Raw genomic sequence first — 25,387 nt, 5'->3', positions numbered from 1 at the left:
TCGAGCTGACTTATAGACTCAAGCATCTCAGTATTTTTGGACTTTAGGTCCTCAAGATCTTGTCTTTCTGTCAATAGTCGAGCATTCTCTGCCTTAAGTTTAGAATGTGTACGTTTAACATCATCGAATTCCTTCATCATTCTTTCAAATGATTCCCTAGGATTCTTATGATAGCTAGACTTAGAACTGCAATTTGAAGAATAGTTTTGAGAGGTTACCTCATCTTCTTCCGCCACAAGACATAACTCTTCGTCTAATTCCTTTTGGCTAAAGAAACAAAGGAGTCCCTTCTCATCTTCTGCGCTATTACTCTCTGAGCTAGAGCTCGACGCGCATGACTCGTCATTTTTCTCTTCTGGATTTTCTTCCACAGCCAGTGCTTTCCTTCGCCTGTCACTCTTTGGGTTGCTACCATAGTAGTTTGATAGGTTGCTCACTTGTATCAGTGGACGTACTCCTAGGGTTGTTTTGATTACCCGAACTTTTTTCATAGTTGCCGTATTGCTCTTGATGCTTCTTGACAATTGGATAAGGACATTCAGCTTTGAAATGTCCAAGCTTCCTACAGTTGTAGCACAACATCTGCACTTCCTCGGCATCTTGTGTCCTCAATCCACTTGGCTTGTCAGCACGTCTATGCCTCGACATCCTTTGCATGCCCGAGTTGTCATGAGGTTGATTTTTCCTCATGAATCTCTTGAACTTCCTCATAAACAAAGCAAGTTGATCGCCAGTAAATAAATCAATAGGGTTAGAATTCGACCTGATGGTTGATGATGAGGGTTGCTGATTTGCGATCAAGGCTACATTTCTTGTCTCGGGTTCCTCCTCAATCAGCGCTTCTTTCTCGAACTCATATGCCTTCAAATCGCTAAAGATTTGAGTAGTACTCGTTGTTTTGAGATCTTGATGGTCATGTATAGCAATGACTTTAATCTCCCAACTCTTGGGTAGTCCTCAGAGGATCTTTAAGTTGATCTCCTTCTGTGTGAGCTTTTTGTCGTCTAGTCTCCGATGTCAGTTAACAACTTCATGAAACGTGCCTCCATGTTAGATATAGACTCTTTTGCTCTAAGTTTGAAGTCTTCAAATCTTTTCAAGGCAATGGTTAGTTTGTTGTCCTTCTCCTGTTCATCACCTTCACCAATCTGCATGAGCCATGTAGAGGGTGTCCTAGATTTCCTTGGCAGATTTACACTTTCTTACTATGGGAAACAGTGACTCGTCTAGAGCCATGTAAAGGATGTCTCATGCAATGTTGTCGAAATTTGCAAGAGTCCTCTCCTCAGTTGTTAAAGAGGACTTCTCCTTAGGCCTCATCTCAGCTGCTGACGGACCTTCAGCAGCTCGGTTCGGATTAACCTCCAAAATTTGAATTGGCTCACCAGTTATGACATCCCACATCTCATTGTGGATTGCAGACAGATGAGCCTGCATGCACACTTTCCAGTCATCAAACTTGTCAAGGTTAAACATGAGAAAATGCCTATGATGTTCCATTTTTGACATGTGTGCAAAGTGTGAAAAACTTTCAAGCTTTTGAAAAGATATCACCAGGCAGTATACGCAGAGTGTTTACCGTTCAAGGTAACGTGCTCTGATACCACTTGTTGGTCCAAGTTGATAAGGTGTGAGTCTAGAGGGGGGGGGGGGTTGAATAGACTCACAAGGATTTTTAAATTCATATTTTAATATCACTTTGCACGAATTTTATGATTATGAAAAGTTAGGTTGGTTGTTAGAATGAAATGCAGTGCGTAAATATAAAGAGAGAGAGAGAGAGATTTTTATAGTGGTTCGGCTATTAACTAAGCCTACTCCACTCTTCTTCACAACTCTTGAATGATTGCACTATTGTCTCCTTAATAGTAAAATATCCTCTCTACAACGTGCTCCTTTGATCACCAAATCCGGCAGCCACGTTTTACTAGGTTTTTCAACTACTTCAAAGTCTACTCCGCCACTTTCTACTTCTTCTAAGTAGAGATTGGTTGAAATGGTTGAAGAGTTTCTCCAACGTGGAAATCTTGTATTGAACTTCTTGATTTAACGCTTGAACTACACAATATCTCCTTTGAAAGCTAGATTGAGAGTTTGAGCTTATGAATATTTTGCACACGGATTTTAGCTTGCTTTTGCTTTTTGCGTATTTCAACCAACCGCTCCAAATGAGAAGGAGCATGGGTAGGGGTTGATTCGTCAAAGTAGTATTTGGCTTCGTTAATCAACTTTCCATCCTTATACGCCAAAGCCCAACGTAAATGTAAATGAGGGTAGGGGCATGGACCACTCACCGCTTTTGGCTTAGCGCGGTCCCTCTTTCTTAGAATTTGATAAGACTCTGAGATACCCTTATTTCAGGCACATTTTAGGGTGTTTTATCGCGTCTATAGCATCCTTATTTGGTAAATTATGTGCGTAAATGCTTGAAAATCACTAACTGATGCACGGAAGCTACTTTTAGCTTAAAAGAAGTAAAACAGGAGCCCCAGGAGCAAATAGGACCAAAAGTTGAGCTTAAAGAGCAAACCAGGCAAGAGCGGAGCCCCGGAGGACCAAACTGGAAGGCCACACACGTGTGAGCAAGCGTGAAAACTTTCCAGAAGCTTCCCACGCACGCTCACACGCGTGTGAGAGGCGTGGAGACGGTGATGCACGAATTTCAGCTAGGGTTGTCATTTCGGAGACTATTTAAACCCCTTTGATGAATTTTCAGAGTGGGATTGCAGAAATTTAGTTTTTCTTTTCTTAGTTTTTCCTTTGGAGAACTTTCTCCATTTTTCTTAGTTTTTTAGATTAGATCAATCTCCATTGTAGAAGACAACAAGCTTGGATTGAAGATCTTCTTCTCTCTAGGTGATTTCTATTTCATTTCTATAATTTTAGCTATCTTGTTCTTGGATTAAATTAGCTTTTGCTTGTATTTCATATTATGAGTAGCTAATTTAATCTAGAGATTTGGATTGTGTGATTGAATATTGTTTGTGTGATGATCTTATCTCTATATCTTGGATCTATGAGTTTGTGTTGATGGATTATCTATTCTTGTCTTTTGATTGTTGTTTTGATGAGATCTTGTTTGGATTTGGCCAATCTAGATGAGAGATTGAGCTCTTGACTCTTTCATGTCTTTGATTAGAGTTAGGATTTGAAGCTTGACACAATCAAAGTTCCTATGGACTTCTTAAGAATAGTAGGATAGTGTGTAGCTTAAGTGTTTGATAAAATTCTTCTTAGAACTTTGGATGCTTGAAGGCACTCCTAAGTCAAAGAAGCCTTAGTACACAAAGGTGGAAAAGGACTAAGACAACACACTCTTGAATAGACAATATCCTAGCAAACCTAATCCATGACCTTAGACACTCCACTATGCAATATTCATGAACACTATCCAATCCCTACCCCTTTTACATATTCCCAAAATCACTTTTACTTTACCACTCTCTTGCACTCAAACCAACCAATGAACTACTCTCACTCACAAATCACCCTTCACCACACTCGAGTCCTATGCATGATCCAATGAAGTAACCTCCCGAACGTTTGACACACCTCCACGTCCCTCCTTCGAGACCGACACTCGGGGAGTCACAGACATTCCGTTTTAACATAAATATCTTTTGACGAATCAACCCCTACACAATACTGCTTCTTCAAAATGGCGCCGTTGCCGGGGAGGGAAATAGGTTGTCATATGTTTTTGTTTACTTTGATTGCATGAATGCTAGATTTGAGTAATGTTAATCCATTCCACTTAATTTTGTTTTGTTTTTACTTGTTTTTGCTACTAACCCAATTGACTACTTCTAGTCAATTGTGGAAATTTTCGTTTCATTGATAATTTTACTAGGTGAATGCACACGAGAGCAAAAGGAAATCAAGGTTTACTACCCTACATTCCTGAAATTAATCGAGCAACTAGAAGGAAAAATACCCAAGGATCACTAATGGCTTCATCAAGCGCAACAAGAAATCCACAAGGAAGAGGCACAACAGTACCAAATCCACCCCCAGTTCCAATTAATCCACAAGTACCGATTAACCATGAAGAACCAATCATTGAAGAACCACAAGCTAACAGAGCAAACAACCAAGAGAACATTCGTGAAGAGGAATATTATGGAAATCCTCAAGAACCACAAAGATCAATTGCAGATTACATGACTCCGAATTTTAACATGCACAACTCAATCTATGTACCCCCAATGGAGAACGTCAACTTTCACGTGCATCCAACTATTCTCACACTGGTTCAGAACAATCTATACGAGCATGTGGGATGTACAGACAAGAAGGCGTTAGCGAGGAAATAGTTCGACTCAAATTATTCCCATTTTCAGTTATAGGAGAGGCAGCACGATGGTTGGAAAGCCAAGACGACAATCATTTCAGAACGTGGCAACAATTGCATCGTGAACTCATGAACGAGTTCTATCCCATTACAAAAACTATGAGGATTAGAAGGCTGATACAAGAATTCAAATAAGGAAGACTTGAAAGTTTGGGAGAGGCTTGGCGAAGATTTAAAGTTCTTAAAAGGCAATGCCCACAAGATCTGATGCACCCATGGGACATGATTAGCTCATTCTATGGAGGGTTAACGGATGAAGGAAAAATGTCACTTGACTCATCCTCCAGCGGTGCCTTTGTCTCCCTAGCTTTGCAAGAGGCTGAAGAACTAATCGAGAGAATATCTAAAAACACATCCTGTTGGTATGAACGAAGAGGAGATCATGGAGGAATTTATGAAGTTGATAATCGAGTGGCGAGTGAGGCCAAAATCGAAGCAATGAATCACGAAATCAAAAAGCTACAGGCTATGGTAGAAAAAATGGAAGGAAAGCCCAAGCCTTGCATGTCATTGGCACTTTATTGTAATATCTGTGGAGGACCTCATGACACAAATATTTGCACTTCTACGTCTGCATCTGAACAAGTTGAGGTAGTAGATTATCAAAGGAACTCCAACTTCAATGCTTATAGACAAAACCAAAGATCAAACAACAATTGGAAACAGGGAGAGGGTTGGAACAATAGCCACAATGACGGATATCAAGCGAAAAGACAATACAACTATGGACACAAGCCTGCATATGGACAAAATGACAAGAACAGACTGATGTACAATCAAAACCAAGGAAATGGAAATCAAATGACCCAGTTCAGGCCACAATACGACTCTCAACTTGATTTTACTCAACAAAGGAGGGATGACATCCGTGAAGTAGATGAAAGACTTACAAGGACGATCATGGAACTCAAAAATGATCGGGCAAATCTGAAACAAGAGATTACTCAAGAGATTAGACAAGAAATTTCTAGTCTTCGACAAGAGTCTAAGGCCACATTTAAGACAATTGAGAATCAAATCTCTCAAATGTTTAAGATGATGTCGGATCGACACTACGGACAACTCCCGAGTAACACTGAAAACAATCCGAAAGAGAGAGTCAACGCCATTGATGCCAAAGAAGAAACACATGTGAAATGTGATCCAATGGATGCTATATGTTGAACATGTCAATGTAAGGTAGATGACCAAAGAAACAAGACTACCTCTTGTAGTCCGAATCTGGAATTGAAGAATGTGAACAGTTCATGCACCATATCAATGAAAGAACACAAGGAGAAAACCACTTCGGAAGAATGCCCGAAAGAAAAGGAGCTACCACGGACCATTTCTGGCTACTTGTCGTGCACGAATAGATGTTAGTTCAGGCGAAATTACCCTGAGATTCGAGGGACAAGCCACGAATGATGACAAGGAAAAAGCAAAAGAAGGAACTGATGACGATGAAAGGGCAAAGGTCAAATCAAAGATGAAACCAAAACCGAAGCGGAGGAATGATAAGCTTACATGGAAGAACACGTGGGTACCAAAATGCTTTCTACCCACTACCAAGGAATATGGTTGAATTTTAACCAAGGTATGATGCGTCTAGCCAATGACGTAAACCGTGGCGCTACTTGGGAGGCAACCCAAGGTTTTAATAATATGTTTTTACATTATTTCTATGCTTTAGTTTTTAATGTTTTTGTTCTAATAAATTGCTACAATCAAATGGAACCATGTTTTGAGGACTAACTTGTAGGAGTCGGGACTGAAAATTGCTTTGGAAAGGCTAAGTTTGGACATAGGTATGAAAGGCAAAAGCCAAAAATCGGAAGAAAACAATGCAGTGGACCTACACGAGGCTCACACGTGTGTAGCCGTGCGTGGGAACGAGGCAGTACCCTCCCACGCACGCTCACACGCGTGTAGCCATGCGTGGGAGCGAGACAGAGAGCTCCCACGCACGGTCACACGAGTGTGACCGGCGTGGAAGCCCCCTACGGGTTTAAAACCCTTGTTCGGCCACTCCACGCCATTTTGCCCCAAAACACCATTTTTCTCTTCTCTTCTCCACGCAAGGAAGAACCAAACTCAAGGTTTGAACATATCTCTTACTTTTTACCTTCAAAGAAGATCAAAACATCAACATCAAGGTAATTTTTCATCTTTTTAACTCTTTATCCTTGAATATTCATGAGTTTGGAAGAGCTTGAATGAGAAATTTATTCTACATTGCCTTGCATGATTTTGAATGATTTTGAAAGTTTAATTTGGTTATAATGCTTCATAGAACTATCCTTTGATGTTTTCTTTCATTATTGATGGTTACATTGATGGATTGTTATATATATTTGAACTTCAAGTGTGAACACCATTGATGAACAAATGGGTTTGTTAGATTTCTTGTTGAAATTATGAAATTGATACTTGAATTGATGAATAAACTTGTTGTAGAACTATTATATGCCATCAATTTGACTTCTCACATGCTACATTGCCCTAATTTTGAATTTGGGGAAGAAGATGAAGTTGACTTTTTGAAATTCTTGACTTTTGTAGTTGACTTCTTATTTGACTATCAAATTGATATATCTTATGATGATTTTATACATGTGTGTGATAATGGAAGGATATTGTTCATATTCTTATGCTAGAATTGTCCAAAATATAGGGGAATCTATGGCGAAATTTTCGAAAATTCTTAGCCCTATATGTTTGAAATCCATTATCTTGACAAGGAATTTTACACAAATATAATAGTGACTTATTCAAAACCAATTACCATGAATGATAATTTCTATAATTTGTAGGATGGGACGCTCGAAAGAAATTGCGAAGAAATCAAAGCATGATATAGGAGAATCGAGTCGATCAAGGACACGGCAACAAGCTACAGCTCAACAGGCTATACAAGAGCCGGGGTCAAGGTCATTACGACACTTGACACCCATCCAACTTGCGACAGTGGATAACTATAAAGGGAAGCAGCTTTCTGTTGGCCGTCACTTTGAAGATAATGTTTTAAGAGAATTTGGTTGTTTGGACGAAGTGAATAGGCTTCTTAGGCACCCACAGCTCCGCTATCTGTTTGAGTGGAGAGGACCCACCTATGCGCCTGTCACCTATGAATTCTTGGCGACCTTGGAAGTTAGAAGGGAAGTCAACAATGCGAGAGAGTATATTTCATTCACTCTTTTCGGCAACCACTACTGTATGTCTGTCAACACTTTGGGTGTTACACTCGGTTTTCATGATGCAGTGAGCGTGTCCATGCCATATTTCAGAGATTTCAAGGAAGATTTTGATACAGACGAAGTTGCTAGACGATATTGGAGGAGCATCACAAACAATGCCCCATACAACTCTTCAAACTTGAAAGAAAAACTCATCACCCGGAATGCTCTGAAGGCTATCAGATTAGCCTTTGCTATAAATCTCTCAGGAAGAACCACAAATCACAACAAGGTATACAAGCAGGATCTATTCTACATGTGGTGCATGGAGAATGATGTTCGCATCAACATGGGAGTTCAAGCTAAAAAGTGGCTCCAGACCCAGCAAAAGCCTAAGGTTCAGACTGTGTTTATTGGACCTTTCGTTACTAAACTATAACACCCCGTAAATTCGTTCAAGCCTTGAGACCGGTAATCGTTTCCGCCGGATGATTTATTTGATTTAATTGGGCTTAGTCTTTCCAAATGATATATATATATATATTTCTTGAACCCGAAATTTATTATTTATTCAAAAGCCCAATTCTTGATTTAATTCTTGTAAGGGATTTATTCTAATTTGGATCCTTACAATTCTTATAAGTAAGAGTATTTTTATAATGGCCCAATTCCTTATGCTAGTATATATATATTGTCTCTAAGACACTTAATTCCTAATATTATGGGCTTTCTCCTTATTCTATGTATTCATTTATTTAAGAGATGAATCATTTGGCCCAATAATTAATCTTGTACATAGCATTGATGAATCATTTGGCCCAATAATTAATCTTGTACATAGCATTGTTAAATCATTTGGCCCAATAATTAATCTTGTACATAGCATTGTTATATCATTTGGCCCAATAATTAATCTTGTACATAGCATTGTTATATATAATGGCCCAATAATTAATCTTGTACATAGCATTGTTATATATAAAGACCCAATAATTAATCTTGTACATAGCATTGTTATATATAAAGATTTAAGCCCATTCCTTATTAAATCTTCTACCCTAATATATACGTATATGTATATATGTATTATGGTATATATATTCAAGACTTAGCATTATCTAGAGATTTCACTCTCTCTCTTCCCCTACTCATTCTTCACGCCATTTTCATCCTCTTCTCCTTCAAAGATTGGTCTTCATTTCATCTTCAATATTCAAGTCAAGATTGCTCTTTTAGGATTGTTGAGGCTTGGGTAAGTGTCTATCTCTAGGAGTATACCTTGCATCATGTTATTTTCATAATCTTTATACAAGTTCTTATGTTGTTCTTTTGGGGATCTTTTGGGAAAAAGATGATCAAGATGGAGGTGGTGCCTTGTGAGGTGTTTTGAGGTTTTCTTGGGTGAAGTGTGCTTCAAGAGGTAACCACTATGTCCACCAAAATCTATTTTCACACTCTCAATCTATGATATTACTTGGTGTATTGGAATCCTGATGATTTCCTTGCTGTTAGCCTATTTGTTGTTGTTTGTAAAGTCATTTTGATGGATTATGAACTTGTGTTCTTGATCCTTTGCTTATTGATGTTTATGGATATTTATTGGTATGGATTCCTTGTTTATTTGGCTTCTGGGAGTTATAATCTGAGTAATCTGATCCTATTTTTGTATTCTGATCTGAACATTTCGTATTCTGTCTAAGTCTGTGATCTGAGGTTGGGTTTGCCCTTGCGGAGTACCCCAGCGGTATAATGTGTCCCGCTGGAGTCTTCCGTAAGTAGGCCACGGTGAGGGTTGGCGGAAGAGGGAGTTCCGCTGAGGTGATCCGTCTCCTTCTTGCGGAGGAGTGCGACGGAGGACGGTGATCCGCTGGAGGGTTCCGTTGGTTCTGCTGGGAGTTTGTTCCAATGAGCTAATCTGTGGTATGTTTGTTTGGTTTTTTCCCCTTTGTTCTAAATCTTGTTGGAGTATCTTGTTGGGTATTTTACCATGTTTTTGGAGTATTTATTCATCTCTCTTGGTTCATCTTTTGAATCTCTTGTGTAGTTGAATCCTTGATTATATTATCTGGGAGTTGGTTTGTGTTCATAATCTGAGATGAACACTCTGAGTGGTTGTTCTTGGGCTGAGGTTGAGGTTGGATATGGAGGGTGAATCCTTGAGTATCTTTGTGTATATGGGCACTATTTGCCTTTGTGTATATTTTGGGCACGACTTGCCTTTGTGTATTTTGGGCTCTATTTGCCTTTGTGTATTTGAGGACTATTTGCCTCTATGTATTCGGGCACGATTTGCCTCTATGAATGTTTGGGCACCATTTGCCTCCGTGTATATTTTGGGCAAGATTTGCCTTTGTATATTTGGGCACCATTTGCCTTTATGATTCGGGTATTATTTACCTCCGTGAACTGAGTTTGGGTTTGATGATTGGTATGAGGATTGGTGTTGGTTGGAGGGTAAGGTTTAGTTCTTATCCTTAGGTTGAGGTCTGTTTGGTCTCGACTTGATTCTTGAGTTATCTCATATCTCGTTAGTTGTTGATTATTCTTGGATATATTCTTGTTGGTCATTTCTTATGAGTATTTTATTGAATCCTTGATTCTGTTGATATCTTGTTGCCTTGTGCAATTATGTTGAATATTGGTATTGTTGAGAAGTCTTGGTTTATCCTTTATTCAGCGTGTTATTGTTGAGTATCCGATTTCAAGTATTGAACAGTTCGTTGGTGTATATATTCTATATGGGTGTGTAAACCTATTTACAACTTATTATATATCTATATTTCCTTGCGGGTGTGAGTGGTGGTTGCTTGGCAGTCTTTTGCTAATGATTTCTTGTATGTTTTCCAGGTATGCAATAAGTCTAAGCGAGAGCGCGATAGAGCTTATCTATATGAGGCAGCTTAGACATAGTTATGTTGTTTTAGACTTGTGTTTTGGGCCTGTGTGCCAATGATGAGACTATATGTACTCATGTTTAGATTTCAGATGTTTTAGACATGTTTGAGGATGTATTATCTATGCAGTTCAGTTTTTTTGGTTAGCCTGTGCATCTAGGCCGTGCTTTTCTTACCTAGATGTGGCATGATACCCCTTTAGGTTATAAATCGCTTCCGCTATGTATGTTTCATAGTTGAGATAGGCAGCTTTTGCGTTAAAGTTTAGCTATCTCGGCTTGTGAAAAGTTGGGGTGTCACATAAACTGTGCATTGGGTTGGGCCTACTGAACCGGTTGATGGGGGAGAGATCCGATGGTTGTACAATTTCTTTTTCCGTGGGTGAGTTCTTTACTGCAGAACTAAAGCTTGGAGGTGATTATGCACCTGATCTAGAGGCTTCTGATGATGATGATGAGGATGAGGAAGAGAATGAAGAGGAGGATGCTGCACAGGAGCACGACCCTATTCCAATGGATTGGGCCACGACACAGAATTTTCATAGACAGCTCCATGAGGAACAAATGATGGCGTGAAGAGCATACTTGGCAAGAAGGCCGCTTCACATCCATCTCCGCGAGACAGGATGTCCACACCGAGGACCTCAACCGCATGAGACAGGCGGTGGAGGATAATGATAGAAGAATTGCCGCTCTTGAAGCTAGATTCGACAGGCAATTCTGTCCCTTCGGTGATGAGTGATGCCTTCTTTCGATTTTTCTCGATCCTGACCTATTGACACTTGATTCTGAGCTCCTTGACTTTGGTTACTATGGTTGCTAGCCCCATCTGAACATTAGGATCCCTATGCGCGGGGTTCCGACTTTTATTTCCTTTATTTCTTTACTTTGCTTTAGTTATCTTTATTGCTTTATGTTATTTAATTTCCAACTGCTTTACTTTTCTGCATTTCTATTCGAATAATTCTACTTATTTTTATGCTTTATTATCTTAATTTTTGTTATCTTTATTGCTTATATATTTCTATCAGTTTATAATAATTGAATAGTGCTCCGAAAACCCTTTTTGTATGTTATGTCTCCATTTCTTATAGAGCATCTATAACGGGAGCGGACCTATGCTGGAAGCTAAAGTGTGGAAAGAGGGATGCATACTTGGTTTATCCTCTTATCCCTTTTCTAATTTTAAGCCCCGTTTTAATCTTTAAAGTGTGGAAATACCATGATTAATAGGATCGTTTGATGCATACCCTATATCCCAGAGCAATTCCCAAAGTGTGGAAAGGGATCCTTATTTGTTTATCCTTATAATCCCTGTTTCATTCCTTTACCCTGTACGTATGGAAACATCGAAGACGATGTTTACTTTAAAGTGTGGAAAGGACGCACTTCGTGCTTTACATATCGGAATGATAAGCGGGTGCATTTGCAGTTTTGAAAAGAGAGTTATTATTTGTGTTATCTAGAGAGAATTTTGACTGGATGCCCAAAAATTTTTACTCTCGAAATATCTTTGAGGAAGTTACTTTTCGCACCAATGAGAGTGTTTAGAGCCAAATAAGTTTATATTCTTGCCTGCTTGCATGATGTTCACCTCTTATTTACGTAGGACCTTAGTCAAGGATTTTTCGAAGTGGGAGTGTGCACTCTTTAATTTGAGAAAGATAAAACTAGCGAGGCTCGGAATTGAACTAACCTTGGTAGGGCATGGGGCAAAAGGTGAGCCTAATGGTGAGCTTAATGAGAAAACAAAACCCTTGAACATTAAATAGAAAAAGGCATGAGGGATTGACACGAGGAGAAGTCGAAAAGGCAAAAGGCCAATCACCAAAGAGTTTAAAAATTGAGGGAAGCCAATTCGTTGGGTTGTGTCCAAACCATAGTCTTCGGTAAGCAAAAAGCTTTATCTGGAGTCGGTTGTTCACATAAAAAGATCCCAAGAATTGAGAAAATAGAGCTGAGGTGAGCCGCTTCGCTAGGATTCGAGCAACCCATTGCACTGACCTTCGAAAAAGCATGGAGCTCCATGTGAAGTCGGGTGGCTCGATGACGTTATCCTAGGAAGTGAGAAGAAAGAGGGACCGCGCTAAGCCAAAAGCGGTGAGTGGTCCATGCCCCTACCCTCATTTACATTTACGTTGGGCTTTGGCGTATAAGGATGGAAAGTTGATTAACTAGTGTACATCGTTCCCACTAGTGGGATCGGCTAGAGGCCCTATTTAAATAGAAGGTGAACCAAAACTTTGGAAATGCATGCTTGCGTATGGTGCGAGGAGTGTGATCCCTTGTTTTACTTGTTTATCTACGAAAGGTTTTTATTTCCCGAAAATATTTCTTGAGTTGCTGACATCTGACCAAAATCCTTTATAGATAACACAAATGATTTCCCCCGTTTCAACAGTCTTAAACACCCATCATTTTGATTGCCAAAAGCTTTGTTTTGCATGAGAGAGTATCTCGGAGACTTATATGCTTATAGAGTCAAATGTCTTGCTTGAGGACAAGCAAGAAACAAAGTGTGGAAACTTTGATAAGACTCCGAGATACCCTTATTTCAGGCACATTTTAGGGTGTTTTATCGCGTCTATAGCATCCTTATTTGGTAAATTATGCGCGTAAATGCTTGAAAATCACTAACTGATGCACGGAAGCTACTTTTAGCTTAAAAGGAGTAAAACAGGAGCCCCGGGAGCAAATAGGACCAAAAGTTGAGCTTAAAGAGCAAACCAGGCAAGAGCGGAGCCCCGGAGGACCAAACTGGAAGGCCACACGCGTGTGAGCAAGCGTGAAAACTTTCCAGAAGCTTCCCACGCACGCTCACACGCGTGTGAGAGGCGTGGAGACGGTGATGCGCGAATTTCAGCTAGGGTTGTCATTTCGGAGACTATTTAAACCCCTTTGATGAATTTTCAGAGGGGGGTTGCAGAAATTTAGTTTTCCTTTTCTTAGTTTTTCCTTTGGAGAACTTTCTCCATTTTTCTTAGTTCTTTAGATTAGATCAATCTCCATTGTAGAAGACAACAAGCTTGGATTGAAGATCTTCTTCTCTCTAGGTGATTTCTATTTCATTTCTATAATTTTAGCTATCTTGTTCTTGGATTAAATTAGCTTTTGCTTGCATTTCATATTATGAGTAGCTAATTTAATCTAGGGATTTGGATTGTGTGATGATCTTATCTCTATATCTTGGATCTATGAGTTTGTGTTGATGGATTATCTATTCTTGTCTTTTGATTGTTGTTTTGATGAGATCTTGTTTGGATTTGGCCAATCTAGATGAGAGATTGAGCTCTTGACTCTTTCATGTCTTTGATTAGAGTTAGGATTTGAAGCTTGATACAATCAAAGTTCCTATGGACTTCTTAAGAATAGTAGGATAGTGTGTAGCTTAAGTGTTTGATAAAACTCCTCTTAGAACTTTGGATGCTTGAAGGCACTCCTAAGTCTTTGATAAGTGCCAAAAACAGTCAAAATTCGGGTCATGTTTAGATAATATTTTAATTTCTAAGCACCCAATTATGATCACTTTCATGGATAAAACCTCTAATTAACTTCTATTTGACAAATCCAGCTCAAGAAAAATACTTCGAGTCAATTCCAAAGGATACAGCAAAGTTTTGGGCCAAAAGAAGCAACAAACAAAGGATTCATCAAGCAGGAGGCTGCCACGCGCCATCACACGGGTGTGAGCAGGCGTGGAATTAATCCAGAAAGCTCCCACGCAAGGCCACACGCGTGTGACAGGCGTGGAAGCGGGACAGTAGGGCAGCAGCGGAAATTCGACTTCTTGGACAGCTATTTAAACCCTTCTTTCTCAATTTTGAAGGAGGACTCTCCCAACTTTCAGATCTGATTTTCCTCTCTATTTCTTCCCCTTTGGGGAGGAAAAACACACTAAATTACCATTAGAGTAGTGTTGATCTTAGGATTGAAGATGGATTGAAGATGTAGACTCAACCATTCCTTGGGTAACATACTCTTTCCATTGAATTGCTAGTTTAGATTTATTGTTGAAAGTAATTTCTATTTTATTGTTTTGAATGATTGTTGTTTAGAATTTGCTCTATAGTTTTGAAAGATGAAGGAGTAGGATTGATGTTTGTATGGTTGAAGTTGTTCAAGCTTTACTTCTATTTCGGCCGGAATAGCTAGTAAACTGTAGGGAAGTGAGAGAGTACGCGATAGCAGCCTCTCACGAGCCCAACTCACCCATATCTCCGCTCTTAGTCCGAAAGGACAAGATCCGAGAGGAGTGGTAGGCTAGGTGTTCGATGAAATGCCTCAACCGAATGAGGATTGAGAGTCTGAGTGTGACGCCACTCGGTACTAATACCTTGACTCCCTTACTCGATCACGAAACTTGTTTTCCAAATCCCCTACGAAGATCAATCAATTTGTTTGACTTTGGTGCACACCCCTTTCATTCCCCTTTGCATATTTAGTGTAATTTCCTTTCTACAACCCCCAAACTTACTTATCAAACCAATCTTTTGTAATACTTGTAACTCTTACCTTTTAACACCATTAAGGTCAACACTAATTTGATTCCCATTCGCCATCCTCGAGAGACACGACACTCGGGGAGTCTAACTCTTCGTTTTACCACATCCACATTCACCTCCCACTAAAAACCACAACATCAAAATGGCGCCGTTGCCGGGGATGGCAAACGGTTTTGAATTGTGTTGACGTTTTTGGAGTTAATTTTTAAGAGTTCTTGAATTGCTTTCTTTTTGTTTGTTTTATTTTCTTATTTTTCATTACTTGGTTGAAGAAGTGAGCTTATTTGTCTTGAATATTTTATTGCTCACTTGCAACTACTTCTAGTTGCATATATTTGTTGTTGGCTAAGCTTGCAGGATATTCTTGTTAAAATTCATTTGTAAGCTTGCCAATGAGAGCCCAAATGTATCCCATGGTTACCCACACCATGAGGGAAATCCTTTAAACCATGTTCCACCCCAACCATATCCATATTATCTCCATTCCACCCATACTTACATTCCACCAACATACCACTATCCACCTCAAAACCCTTATCCATTTCCATATCATTACTTATCGCACCCAACTTCTTATCCATCTTATATACATAACCATCACCCACCACCATACACACACCCTTTCCCACCGAATCAAAACAAATTTCCCCCACAATACTCCACTTATCAAAATGACTCGGAAAGCTCTAAAGAAATATTCCAAAACATAGAGAGTAAGCTTGCACTAATGATGAGAAAAATCAACCCAAGCTATACTCCCGAGCCATTTTCGTTCCATAACTCCCAACTAAATACCCATTGCTCATTTCCATCACAAATTTTTAAAGGAAACAATCCTACACATTATCTTGAGACACCGCCTTCTAATCCATATTTCACCATACCCGATCCTTGTGATTATATCCCACCGGCCAAGAACGAAATCGAAATTCTTAAAGAGAAAATAGAAGTGTTCACAAGAATGGCCAAGGAGGATATGGCTAACTTGAAAGCCGAAATCCGGAGCGAATTAAAGGATTATCTCGCTACTCTCCGGGAAGAAGGACTTCCATTGGAGGAGATCGAAACGAAAATGCTAGCCATGATGGAGGAATTCATGAGGACAAGTTCATCAAGGATAGACTACCCACTTGTAGAGAATCTCCCAATTTCGGAAGCCAATCCAAGGATTGAGGCACAAAACGCTGGAAAAGAAGTCGGTACTGAAGGGATGGTAGATTGTTATGCTCCGGTGCTAGAAGAAGTTCCAATCTTTGAATTGGAAAATCCAAAGGAGGTCGAGATGGAGAGCGATGATGAGAACATCGAAGTAGTATGGGAAGATAAAGAGCCTACATATGGTAACATTCCTAAACCTTCTTGCATTACTACCTTCGAAGATCCATGTTCTCTTTATAGATTTACTTTTGACACTCGAATGGATGACTCCCTTTTACAATGCAACAATGATTTATATTCTCATGATACTGAATGTTTTTATTTTCGGGAGAATGATTCCATAGGCTTTGTTGACAATTTTATCTATGAGTGCGAAAGTCTTGATAAAAATACTCATGCTCCCTGTAAAGATGACTCCCTACGCATTGATATTTCTATTACTTGTGACTATGATTGCTTTAATTTTTGGGAGGATGACTCTATAATAAATCGTGATATATTGGTTGGAAATCATAGGAATTCTAGTTTGTTTGAAGACGAATATGATAGTTTTAAATTCTTGGAAAATGAATCCTATGATTTGGGACGAGGTGAGTTGATAAGTGAAGGGGAGATTACCTTGTTATATTCTGAAAAAGAAAAGGGTGATTCTTTTAAGCAATTAGAGTGGGGAGATGAGAATATAGAGTGTGAGGAAGAGATGATGGATAAGGAGGGAATCTTCGCGTTTGATCTGTTTGAGGGAATTGAGGGGATTGATATGACCTCTAGTGAAGAGATATGGTTTCAACCTTATAATAAAATTGATAAAACCATCGGGGGTGGAAGAGAGAATGACGAAATAGGGGACCTTTGAGAAATCTAGGGGAATGTTTGAGGCCATGGACTTTTCAATTATACACCTTGTTCTTCCTTTGTTTGAATGGGAATTCAAGAATGTCCTACACCTTGGGGCATTTCTTGAAGCAAAAGTACATGGGACGCTAGGCAGGGTCCCAAAGTCTATATGTTTAGTAGGATAGACTAACTTAAGTCTAGCCAAAGACTCTAAACAAAGACGCACTTGGGAGGCATTCCCAACGTTATCCCTAGAATTTAAATTTCACGTTATTAATCCTTGCTTTTTCTCTTTTTAGTAAATTTTGTCTTTTGTCTAGATTCCTTTTGTACTAACCAAGCAGATTCTCCGTCCTAAATTGATCCTCAACGAAGATCCATTCGTCAAAGAAGGTAACCAAGCTCAAAAAGGGGAAAGAGACATTTGAAGAAGGCAGGCAAGCACAGTCCACGCCACTCACACGCGTGTGAGTTGGCGTGGAAATTTCCCAGAAAGACGCCACGCCCGCTCACACGCGTGTGAGCCGGCGTGGAAATCTTCCAGAAGCTAGCCACGCCCACTCCCACGCGTGTTAGTGGCGTGGTCGGGCACAAGAAAAACTGCGTAAATAAGGCGCAAATGTGTTCTAACCCTTGCCCATTTCTCATTTCATTACATCCAAAAGCTAAGAGCTTCCTCCAAGGTAAGACTAGCCTCCTCCAAAGCAATTCTTGGTACAAATCTCTTGAATCTCCTTCCTAAGCTCTTCAAAAGGTAACATTCCTTCTCTCCATTTTCCTTTACATCTATTGGAATTTATTTTCTTGGGAAGGCATATTTGTATGAGAAAACTAAAAGCCTCTCCGGGGCATGACAACAAGACTCTCGAACCACTTCCTAACTTCTCTATATGTTAGAGATTACTTGAGACTTAGCAGGAACATAACCATAAATCTATTCAAAACCTTCAACAAAAACTTAGAAACTCATGATATTTTGCAAACTGGGAAATTTTATATTTCAAACTGCGATATTTTATAGGGATCTCCTTTTATAGGGATCAAGGATGGTTCTCGAAATACAATACAGCTGTTTACAATTATTACAATACATGTGGCCGACAAAGTGTGATGGCCTTCTAGACATAAAGTAAAGCTACCTTTTAATAAAGTTGTCTAATAATTCATACAATACGCCAAACTGATAAGATAACGCTGACATGACCCTGTCAGGACGGGGATCTTATCTTTGAAGATAAGATTCTTTGTTGCAGATGAGATTTGCTTTGTTGGGGCTTTGCTGGAGAGATAAGATCAAATCTTATCCTTCACTCATGAATCTCTTTCCTTTCCAGTTTTGTGGGTTCCAATCTGGTTGCTTTGTCTTCATGACCATCCATTCTCCATGAAATTGAAGATCCATTACGGAGTCTTCGTCTGATGCTGTGTCGCTTTCTGTGGAGTAGCCAGAGTAGCTGGGGTAACCCATGTAGTTAACCCATTCTTGCCTATCCATACAAGATTGCCTTCTCTTCGTTCTCCAAACATCCTTGTTCCACTGGCTCTTGTGTTCTGGCCTTTTCTTTTGAGACTTTTGAGCATAAGCTTTCTCAATCTTTTCAACTTCTTCAAGCACTGAATCTATATCATCAAAGTTCCAAGGGTCTTGTGACCAGATATCTTCCTTCTGAGTCTGGTTTAGCTCATAGTAGTACTGGTTTTTTGCTGACTTGATCCTTTCATGGTAGATCTCATCATCTTGTCTTACATCTGGCTGAATCCCTTCTCTGGGCCAAATTTCTTTTGGAATGACCTTGTTTTGGGCGAAAATGTACCTCTGAAATTCTGGATAGTCTTCTTCTCGGACTATGATAGATTCCACGTGCTGCTCATAAATCTTCATAAATGGTTCTGCATGTCCTTCTAAAAATCTGGATACCCATGCTGTGACTTCCCTATGCAGATGAACTGTGAAGAATTTTGGACCATCTTGGCATAACTTCTTCNTGGACCATCTTGGCATAACTTCTTCCAGTATTTTAATGGATAAAACCAAGTTAAGAATTTTATTAAATCTTTCTCAACAGAAAGATCTAACTCTTTTCTTAAGCTAGGCCTGTGGAACTCCATTAAAATATGATATTCATGGCATAAATACTAAAATATCCAATTTAACTCTTCTGGCCAATCTTGAACTTGAGCAATAAAGATTTGAGCAAATGGATATTTAGGGTGAATACCATATGGTTGTAGCATATGACCTCCATAGTATCTGAACAATCTGACTTCCCAATCTGTTCTTCTTTCTTCAAGGTATTCATGGCTCCATGGGAACTGGTTGACATCAATGTCTGGTGGAAAATCTGCATTTGATGAAGTGCTCTGGCTGGAACTTCCTTCATTGAACATATAGACTTCATAGAGCTTGGACTGGAACTAGAGTTGAGGAATCTGCTGTGGTCTGGATAAAAAATCTGCAACCACATTCTTCTTTCCTGGAATATGGCGAACATCATAGTTGTATCTGGAAAACCATTGTTGCCATCTTAGAGCTTGAGCTTGTGGAATTTCTTTCCTCTTGAATTGCAACATTTTTGGAAAAGCTGACATGTCTAACTCAATAAGAAACTTATAACCGATCAAATGAAAATTAAATTTTTTAATTCCATTTTTTACGGCTAAAATCTCTTTATAAGTGGAGTGGTAATGAAGTTCTGCCTCTTTGAATCTACTACTGGAGTAACCGCAAACAAGCCTTTTTCCTTTGATTTCCTGTAGAAGTATTGCTCCCCAATAGTAATCACTGGCATCTGTTTGTAGAATTCTGAGTCCTTCACCTGCTGGAATGTGCAATTGTGGTAATTCCCTGGTGTGCTCCTTCATCCATCGGATTGCCTTGGTTTGTTCTATGCTCCATTTTGGTGGTGACTTTTTCAACATCTTGGTGAGAGTGCTAACATGAGGGGCTATGTTGGGAACAAAATCTCGAATATAATTAATTATACCAAGAAATTGTTGAACTTGCTGCTTTGTGAGGTTTTCATCAGGAAATTTGAGTAACTCCTGAGCAATATGCCTTCCTGGTTCAGGAAATTTGAGTAACTCCTGAGCAATATGCCTTCCTGGTTGAAACTTTCCGAGTAACTCCTGAGCAATATGCCTTCCTGGTTGAAACTTTCCCTGTAACTCCTGAGCAATATGCCTTCCTGGTTGAAACTTTCCCTGGTACTCCTGAGCAATATGCCTTCCTGGTTGAAACTTTCCCTGGTTAATATCCATGCCTAAAAACTGGATCTTCTGTTGGGCTAGTAACATCTTCTTTTCGGATATCAGCTGGATGTGTTCTTCCATGGTCTTACTGAATAGTAAGATGTCATCGATGTAAATGAGGGCTTTGTCAAGAATTGGCTCAAAGATCTTGGTCATCACTTTCTGGAATTCACTGGGTGCAATTTTGAGACCAAAAGGCATTACCTTCCATTCAAGATGATATCCTGGGATACAAAAGGCTGTCTTGTATCTTTCTTCTGGCTTGATTCCTATCTGCCAAAATCCTGCTTTGAGATCGAACTTTGAAAACCATTGGGCTCCTGGGAGATATGAGAACATCATAGATCTCCTTGGTAATGGAAATTTGACATCTTTGAGACATTGATTCAAGGGTTGATAGTTGATAACAAGTCATAACTTTCCCCTTGCTTGTTCTGCTCGCTTGTTCACATAGAATGCTTCACATGCCCATGAGGACTTGGATTCTGTGATTAGTCCTAACTTCTGCAACTCCTTACACTCTTGAACCGCCATTTTGAGATGTTGAGGATTCATTCCTGAGTGGCTGACTTTGGTGGGGTTGATCACCTTTCCTTCTTTGAATGGAAGTTCAATAAAGAACTCTTCTCTGGTCCATAGGGGCTTACTGTGTTTCTTCATGAATTCGTCATGAGAGTTTGCACATAATTGCTCCACCAATTGTTGTTTGATCTGGGTGATGGTATCCATGAAGTTGAGTTGCCACATTCTGTAATCTTCTTCATAGGACTTGAAGTAGGGGCCTTTGCTAATTCCTCGTGATTGAACCAATACATTCATCATCTTGAAAGCATCAAATCCTAATAGCAAATCCCTTCTTGGAAGGCCACATCCAAGAACATGAATTTGGATCTTGCAGTTAGGAAGTATGCTAATCTCCAATGGTTCCTTCGTCTCCAATCCTGCATCAAAATCATCTCCAGATGCTGATGTAAGACATTTCTGGGATGGTCTCCATGCCTCTTGAGGTAACAGCTTTGGGTTCATCATTGAGAACTGAGCTCCAGTATCAACAAGGGCTATGGCATCGAATGGCTTGCTTAACTAGCTCATAGTAGTACTGGTTTTTTGCTGACTTGATCCTTTCATGGTAGATCTCATCATCTTGTCTTACATCTGGCTGAATCCCTTCTCTGGGCCAAATTTCTTTTGGAATGACCTTGTTCTGGGCGAAAATGTACCTCTGAAATTCTGGATAGTCTTCTTCTCGGACTATGATAGATTCCACGTGCTGCTCATAAATCTTCATAAATGGTTCTGCATGTCCTTCTAAAAATCTGGATACCCATACTGTGACTTCCCTATGGAGATGAACTGTGAAGAATTTTGGACCATCTTGGCATAACTTCTTCCAGTATTTTAATGGATAAAACCAAGTTAAAAATTTTATTAAATCTTTCTCAACAGAAAGATCTAACTCTTTTCTTAAGCTAGGCCTGTGGAACTCCATTAAAATATGATATTCATGGCATAAATACCAAAATATCCAATTTAACTCTTCTAGCCAATCTTGAACTTGAGCAATAAAGATTTGAGCAAATGGATATTTAGGGTGAATACCATATGGTTGTAGCATATGACCTCCATAGTATCTGAACAATCTGACTTCCCAATCTGTTCTTCTTTCTTCAAGGTATTCATGGCTCCATGGGAACTGGTTGACATCAATGTCTGGTGGAAAATCTGCATTTGATGAAGTGCTCTGGCTGGAACTTCCTTCATTGAACATATAGACTTCATAGAGCTTGGACTGGAACTGGAGTTGAGGAACTTGCTGTGGTCTGGATAAAAAGTTTGCAACCACATTCTTCTTTCCTGGAATATGGCGAACATCATAGTTGTATCTAGAAAACCATTGTTGCCATCTTAGAGCTTGAGCTTGTGGAATTTCTTTCCTCTTGAACTGCAACATTTTTGGAAAAGCTGACATGTCTAACTCAATAAGAAACTTATAACCGATCAAATGAAAATTAAATTTTTTAATTCCATTTTTCATGGCTAAAATCTCTTTATAAGTGGAGTGGTAATGAAGTTCTGCATCTTTGAATCTACCACTGGAGTAGCCGCAAACAAGCCTTTTTCCTTTGACTTCCTGTAGGAGTATTGCTCCCCAATAGTAATCACTGGCATCTGTTTGTAGAATTCTGAGTCCTTCACCTGCTGGAATGTGCAATGGTGGTAATTCCTTGGTGTGCTCCTTCATCCATCGGATTGCCTTGGTTTGTTCTATGCTCCATTTTGGTGGTGACTTTTTCAACATCTTGGTGAGAGTGCTAACATGAGGGGCTATGTTGGAAACAAAATCTCGGATATAATTAATTATACCAAGAAATTGTTGAACTTGCTGCTTTGTGAGGTTTTCATTAGGAAATTTGAGTAACTCCTGAGCAATATGCCTTCCTGGTTGAAACTTTCCCTGGTCAATATCCATGCCTAAAAACTGGATCTTCTGCTGGGCTAGTAACATCTTCTTTTCGGATAACATGATTCCAAATTTTTGGCATATCTCCATGAATTGTTTGATCAGCTGGATGTGTTCCTCCATGGTCTTACTGAATTGTAAGATATCATCGATGTAAACCAATGTGACCATTACCCATGAAGATGTACGTCGAGTTTTTTATTTTCCCATATACAGTGCAAACTATCATCTAGATTGCTCTGGAAAAGATTTCAGCCGGAACCGTATGTGGAAGAAAATGAAAGGGTACTCACAATCATCCGCAGTGCCATCTTCTTTAAAGAAGAAAATGTTGAAGTTGGACTATGAGTTTGTCATCGACATACTTAACAGAGTCATTGAGAGCAAACAGTCCGGCACGGATGAAATTGCTGAAAAGAAAATGAAAATGCTTTGCGCTCTCTTGGACAATTACACTGTTGATTGGTCAAGGGTCATATTTGATTTTCTAAGAGATAACATCAGAACTGGGATTGATGAGGAATCTAGGTGGATCATCAAAGTAGTAGGCTATGGTTTTGTGATTAGCGCAATCTTGAAGTATAAGAAGGTCAAGCGCCGCACTGGACTATGAATCACAGAACTCATTTTTACATGGGTTCAAATCCACCAAATTACAACAAGCGGAAGGCAGAGGAAATTGAAGCTGCCAAGGAGAAAGCAAGCAAAAAGAAAGACTCTAAGTCTTACAAAGTTTCTGCTGAAAAGGAGAAAGTTGAAGTCTCAAAGACTCAAGATTCGGACCCATCTGACAGTCCGGTAAAGAAGAAAAGGAAAGAGTCATCAAAAAGAAAAGTGTCAAAACAATCTGAATCCTCTCGCAAATCCGAGCCCTCATCTGACGAGGACGAGACAAAGGAAATGAAAGTTGAATCGAAAAAGAGAAAGGCTAAGCGGGTCAAACGACTAAAGAAGAAAATCAAGAGAGATCAGCAAGAAGAAGTGTCGAAAGAAAAGAAGGTATAATCAACTACTGTCTTACCAACTGATGCGTACACGGATTGCTTCCCGCAATAAGTGCACACTCAAGGAATCACTCAAGAACCTTTCGTGTCCAAAAGAGGATCTTACCTTGTAGACTCTTGGATTTTGAGATCCCAACTCTACAAAGCCTCACCAAACTAACAAATAATACTCTCAACCCTTAGATTATTAAGCAAGGCTAAGAATTAGAGTATTAGGAATCTAGCACTAGAATTAAGATACAAAAATAAAATTGGCTATATAATATGAGTAATAGTATTCTTTTTGGGTTTTTGGATATGTGTGTGAATATAAAGAACAAGATAAAGGGATAAACTAGCTTCTCACTAGCCTACCAAGATTGAATGCTTCTCACAAACAACCTAAACTTCAATGCACTTCTCATGCAAAGAAAAGAGAGAAATTTCACTCAAATTGAATTCTTACAAGGTGTTTTCTCAAACCATTGGGTTTATGGGGTATTTATAGGGGAAAATAAGGTATTAAATATTCTAGGTCACTAATTATCCCACCCAAAATAAAAAATTACAACTTTGTAAAAGTAATTCCCACCCAAAATTAAAAATACAAAATAATTTCCCACCCAAAATTAAAAATACAACATTTTGCAAAAGTAATTTCCACCCAAATAAAAAAAATACAATTCTTGCAAAGTAGTTTCCCACCTAAAAAAAAATACATCTTGCAAATAATTTCACACCGGGAAATTTGATCTGATATTGAAGTCTGATTGTCTTCCTTGATTGGAATATTGTTACCGGGCCACTCGAGACTTTCAATGAATCATTTATTGGTTACATTTGGGTCGCATCATCCTCCTCCTCTTGAAAAGGATTCGTCCCCGAATCCTCACTCTTTGAGATGATTTGTCACTAAATCACACCTTTCCTCGGTCAAATGGAAATGTGTAATCTTTCCATTGTGTGAATGGAATTTCTGCATCAAAGAAGGTAAGTGATCCCAAGTTTTCTTGAACTTTGTAGAACAACATTTTGCTTTCAAATAGATTATCAATCTTTGAATCATATCCATTAACCTGCAAAAGGTTTAAAACAAAGGTTATCGAGTTCTCAACGTCTTCTCCCTCTTCCTTTTTCTCACAAAGTTCAAAACACAATTCTACCTCCTCATTTTCACTCAAACATTCCTTAACATTCTCTTCTTCTTTGTCACTCAATTTTTCTTGTTCACTATCTTCACACTCTTCTTCACACATGTTTACATTTTTACTTAATTCTTTTGAGCTTTCAACATATGACAAAGAAATAGATGTTGAATTCTCGACCTCTTTTTGCTGCAAACTGACTTCAATTTGTTTGGCATGGTAAAGCAAAGTAAACAAACACTTACACCAGCGAGGAAGCAATTGCGCAATTTCTTTTTTAACACCACACATAAATCTATTCCTGGTAATTACTTGTGGTTCAATCACCCCATCTCGGATCATTAACTCTCTTAATTTTTTGTAGAATTCTTCCACAGTGAGTGATCCTTGTTGAAGTGTATTTAACTCAAAAGACTCCATTGATAATGAACAACAAACTAGAAAGCACAAGGAATGGCAAAACAAATTTGGACAGATTTTACCATGACTTTGAGGAATTTTCTGGGATGTTTTGGATGCCTTTTATGACCAAATTTTTTTATGGTTAGCAAGAACCATGAGTAAACTTCAACCATAAAAAATTTTAGAACAAAAAGGTATTTGGAAGTATTTTTCACAAGATTTTCTTTTGAACTGTGCAGGCTGGAATTTTT

The 25,387-nt window shown here is 39.1% G+C and overlaps 1 protein-coding gene across 1 annotated transcript; it reads left to right on the top strand.

The window, feature by feature from the left end:
* The first annotated feature begins 23,239 nt into the window (after nt 1–23,239).
* On the top strand, nt 23,240–23,611 carry LOC115995989 (protein PXR1-like). Its single transcript, XM_031235132.1, has one exon. It carries the CDS (start codon nt 23,240–23,242, stop codon nt 23,609–23,611), a length of 372 nt encoding a protein of 123 aa, XP_031090992.1.
* The last annotated feature ends 1,776 nt before the right edge of the window (nt 23,612–25,387 follow it).

This window comes from Ipomoea triloba, chromosome 11 (assembly GCF_003576645.1).
Source record: "Ipomoea triloba cultivar NCNSP0323 chromosome 11, ASM357664v1".
NCBI lineage: Eukaryota > Viridiplantae > Streptophyta > Magnoliopsida > Solanales > Convolvulaceae > Ipomoea > Ipomoea triloba.
Note: the sequence above shows the minus strand (reverse complement) of the source record. Positions and strands in the feature narration are given on the sequence as shown.

Coding starts and splice junctions, on each gene's coding strand:
- LOC115995989 (XM_031235132.1), top strand. CDS start 23,240: ATGGGTTCAAATCCACCAAATTACAACAAGCGGAAGGCAGAGGAAATT.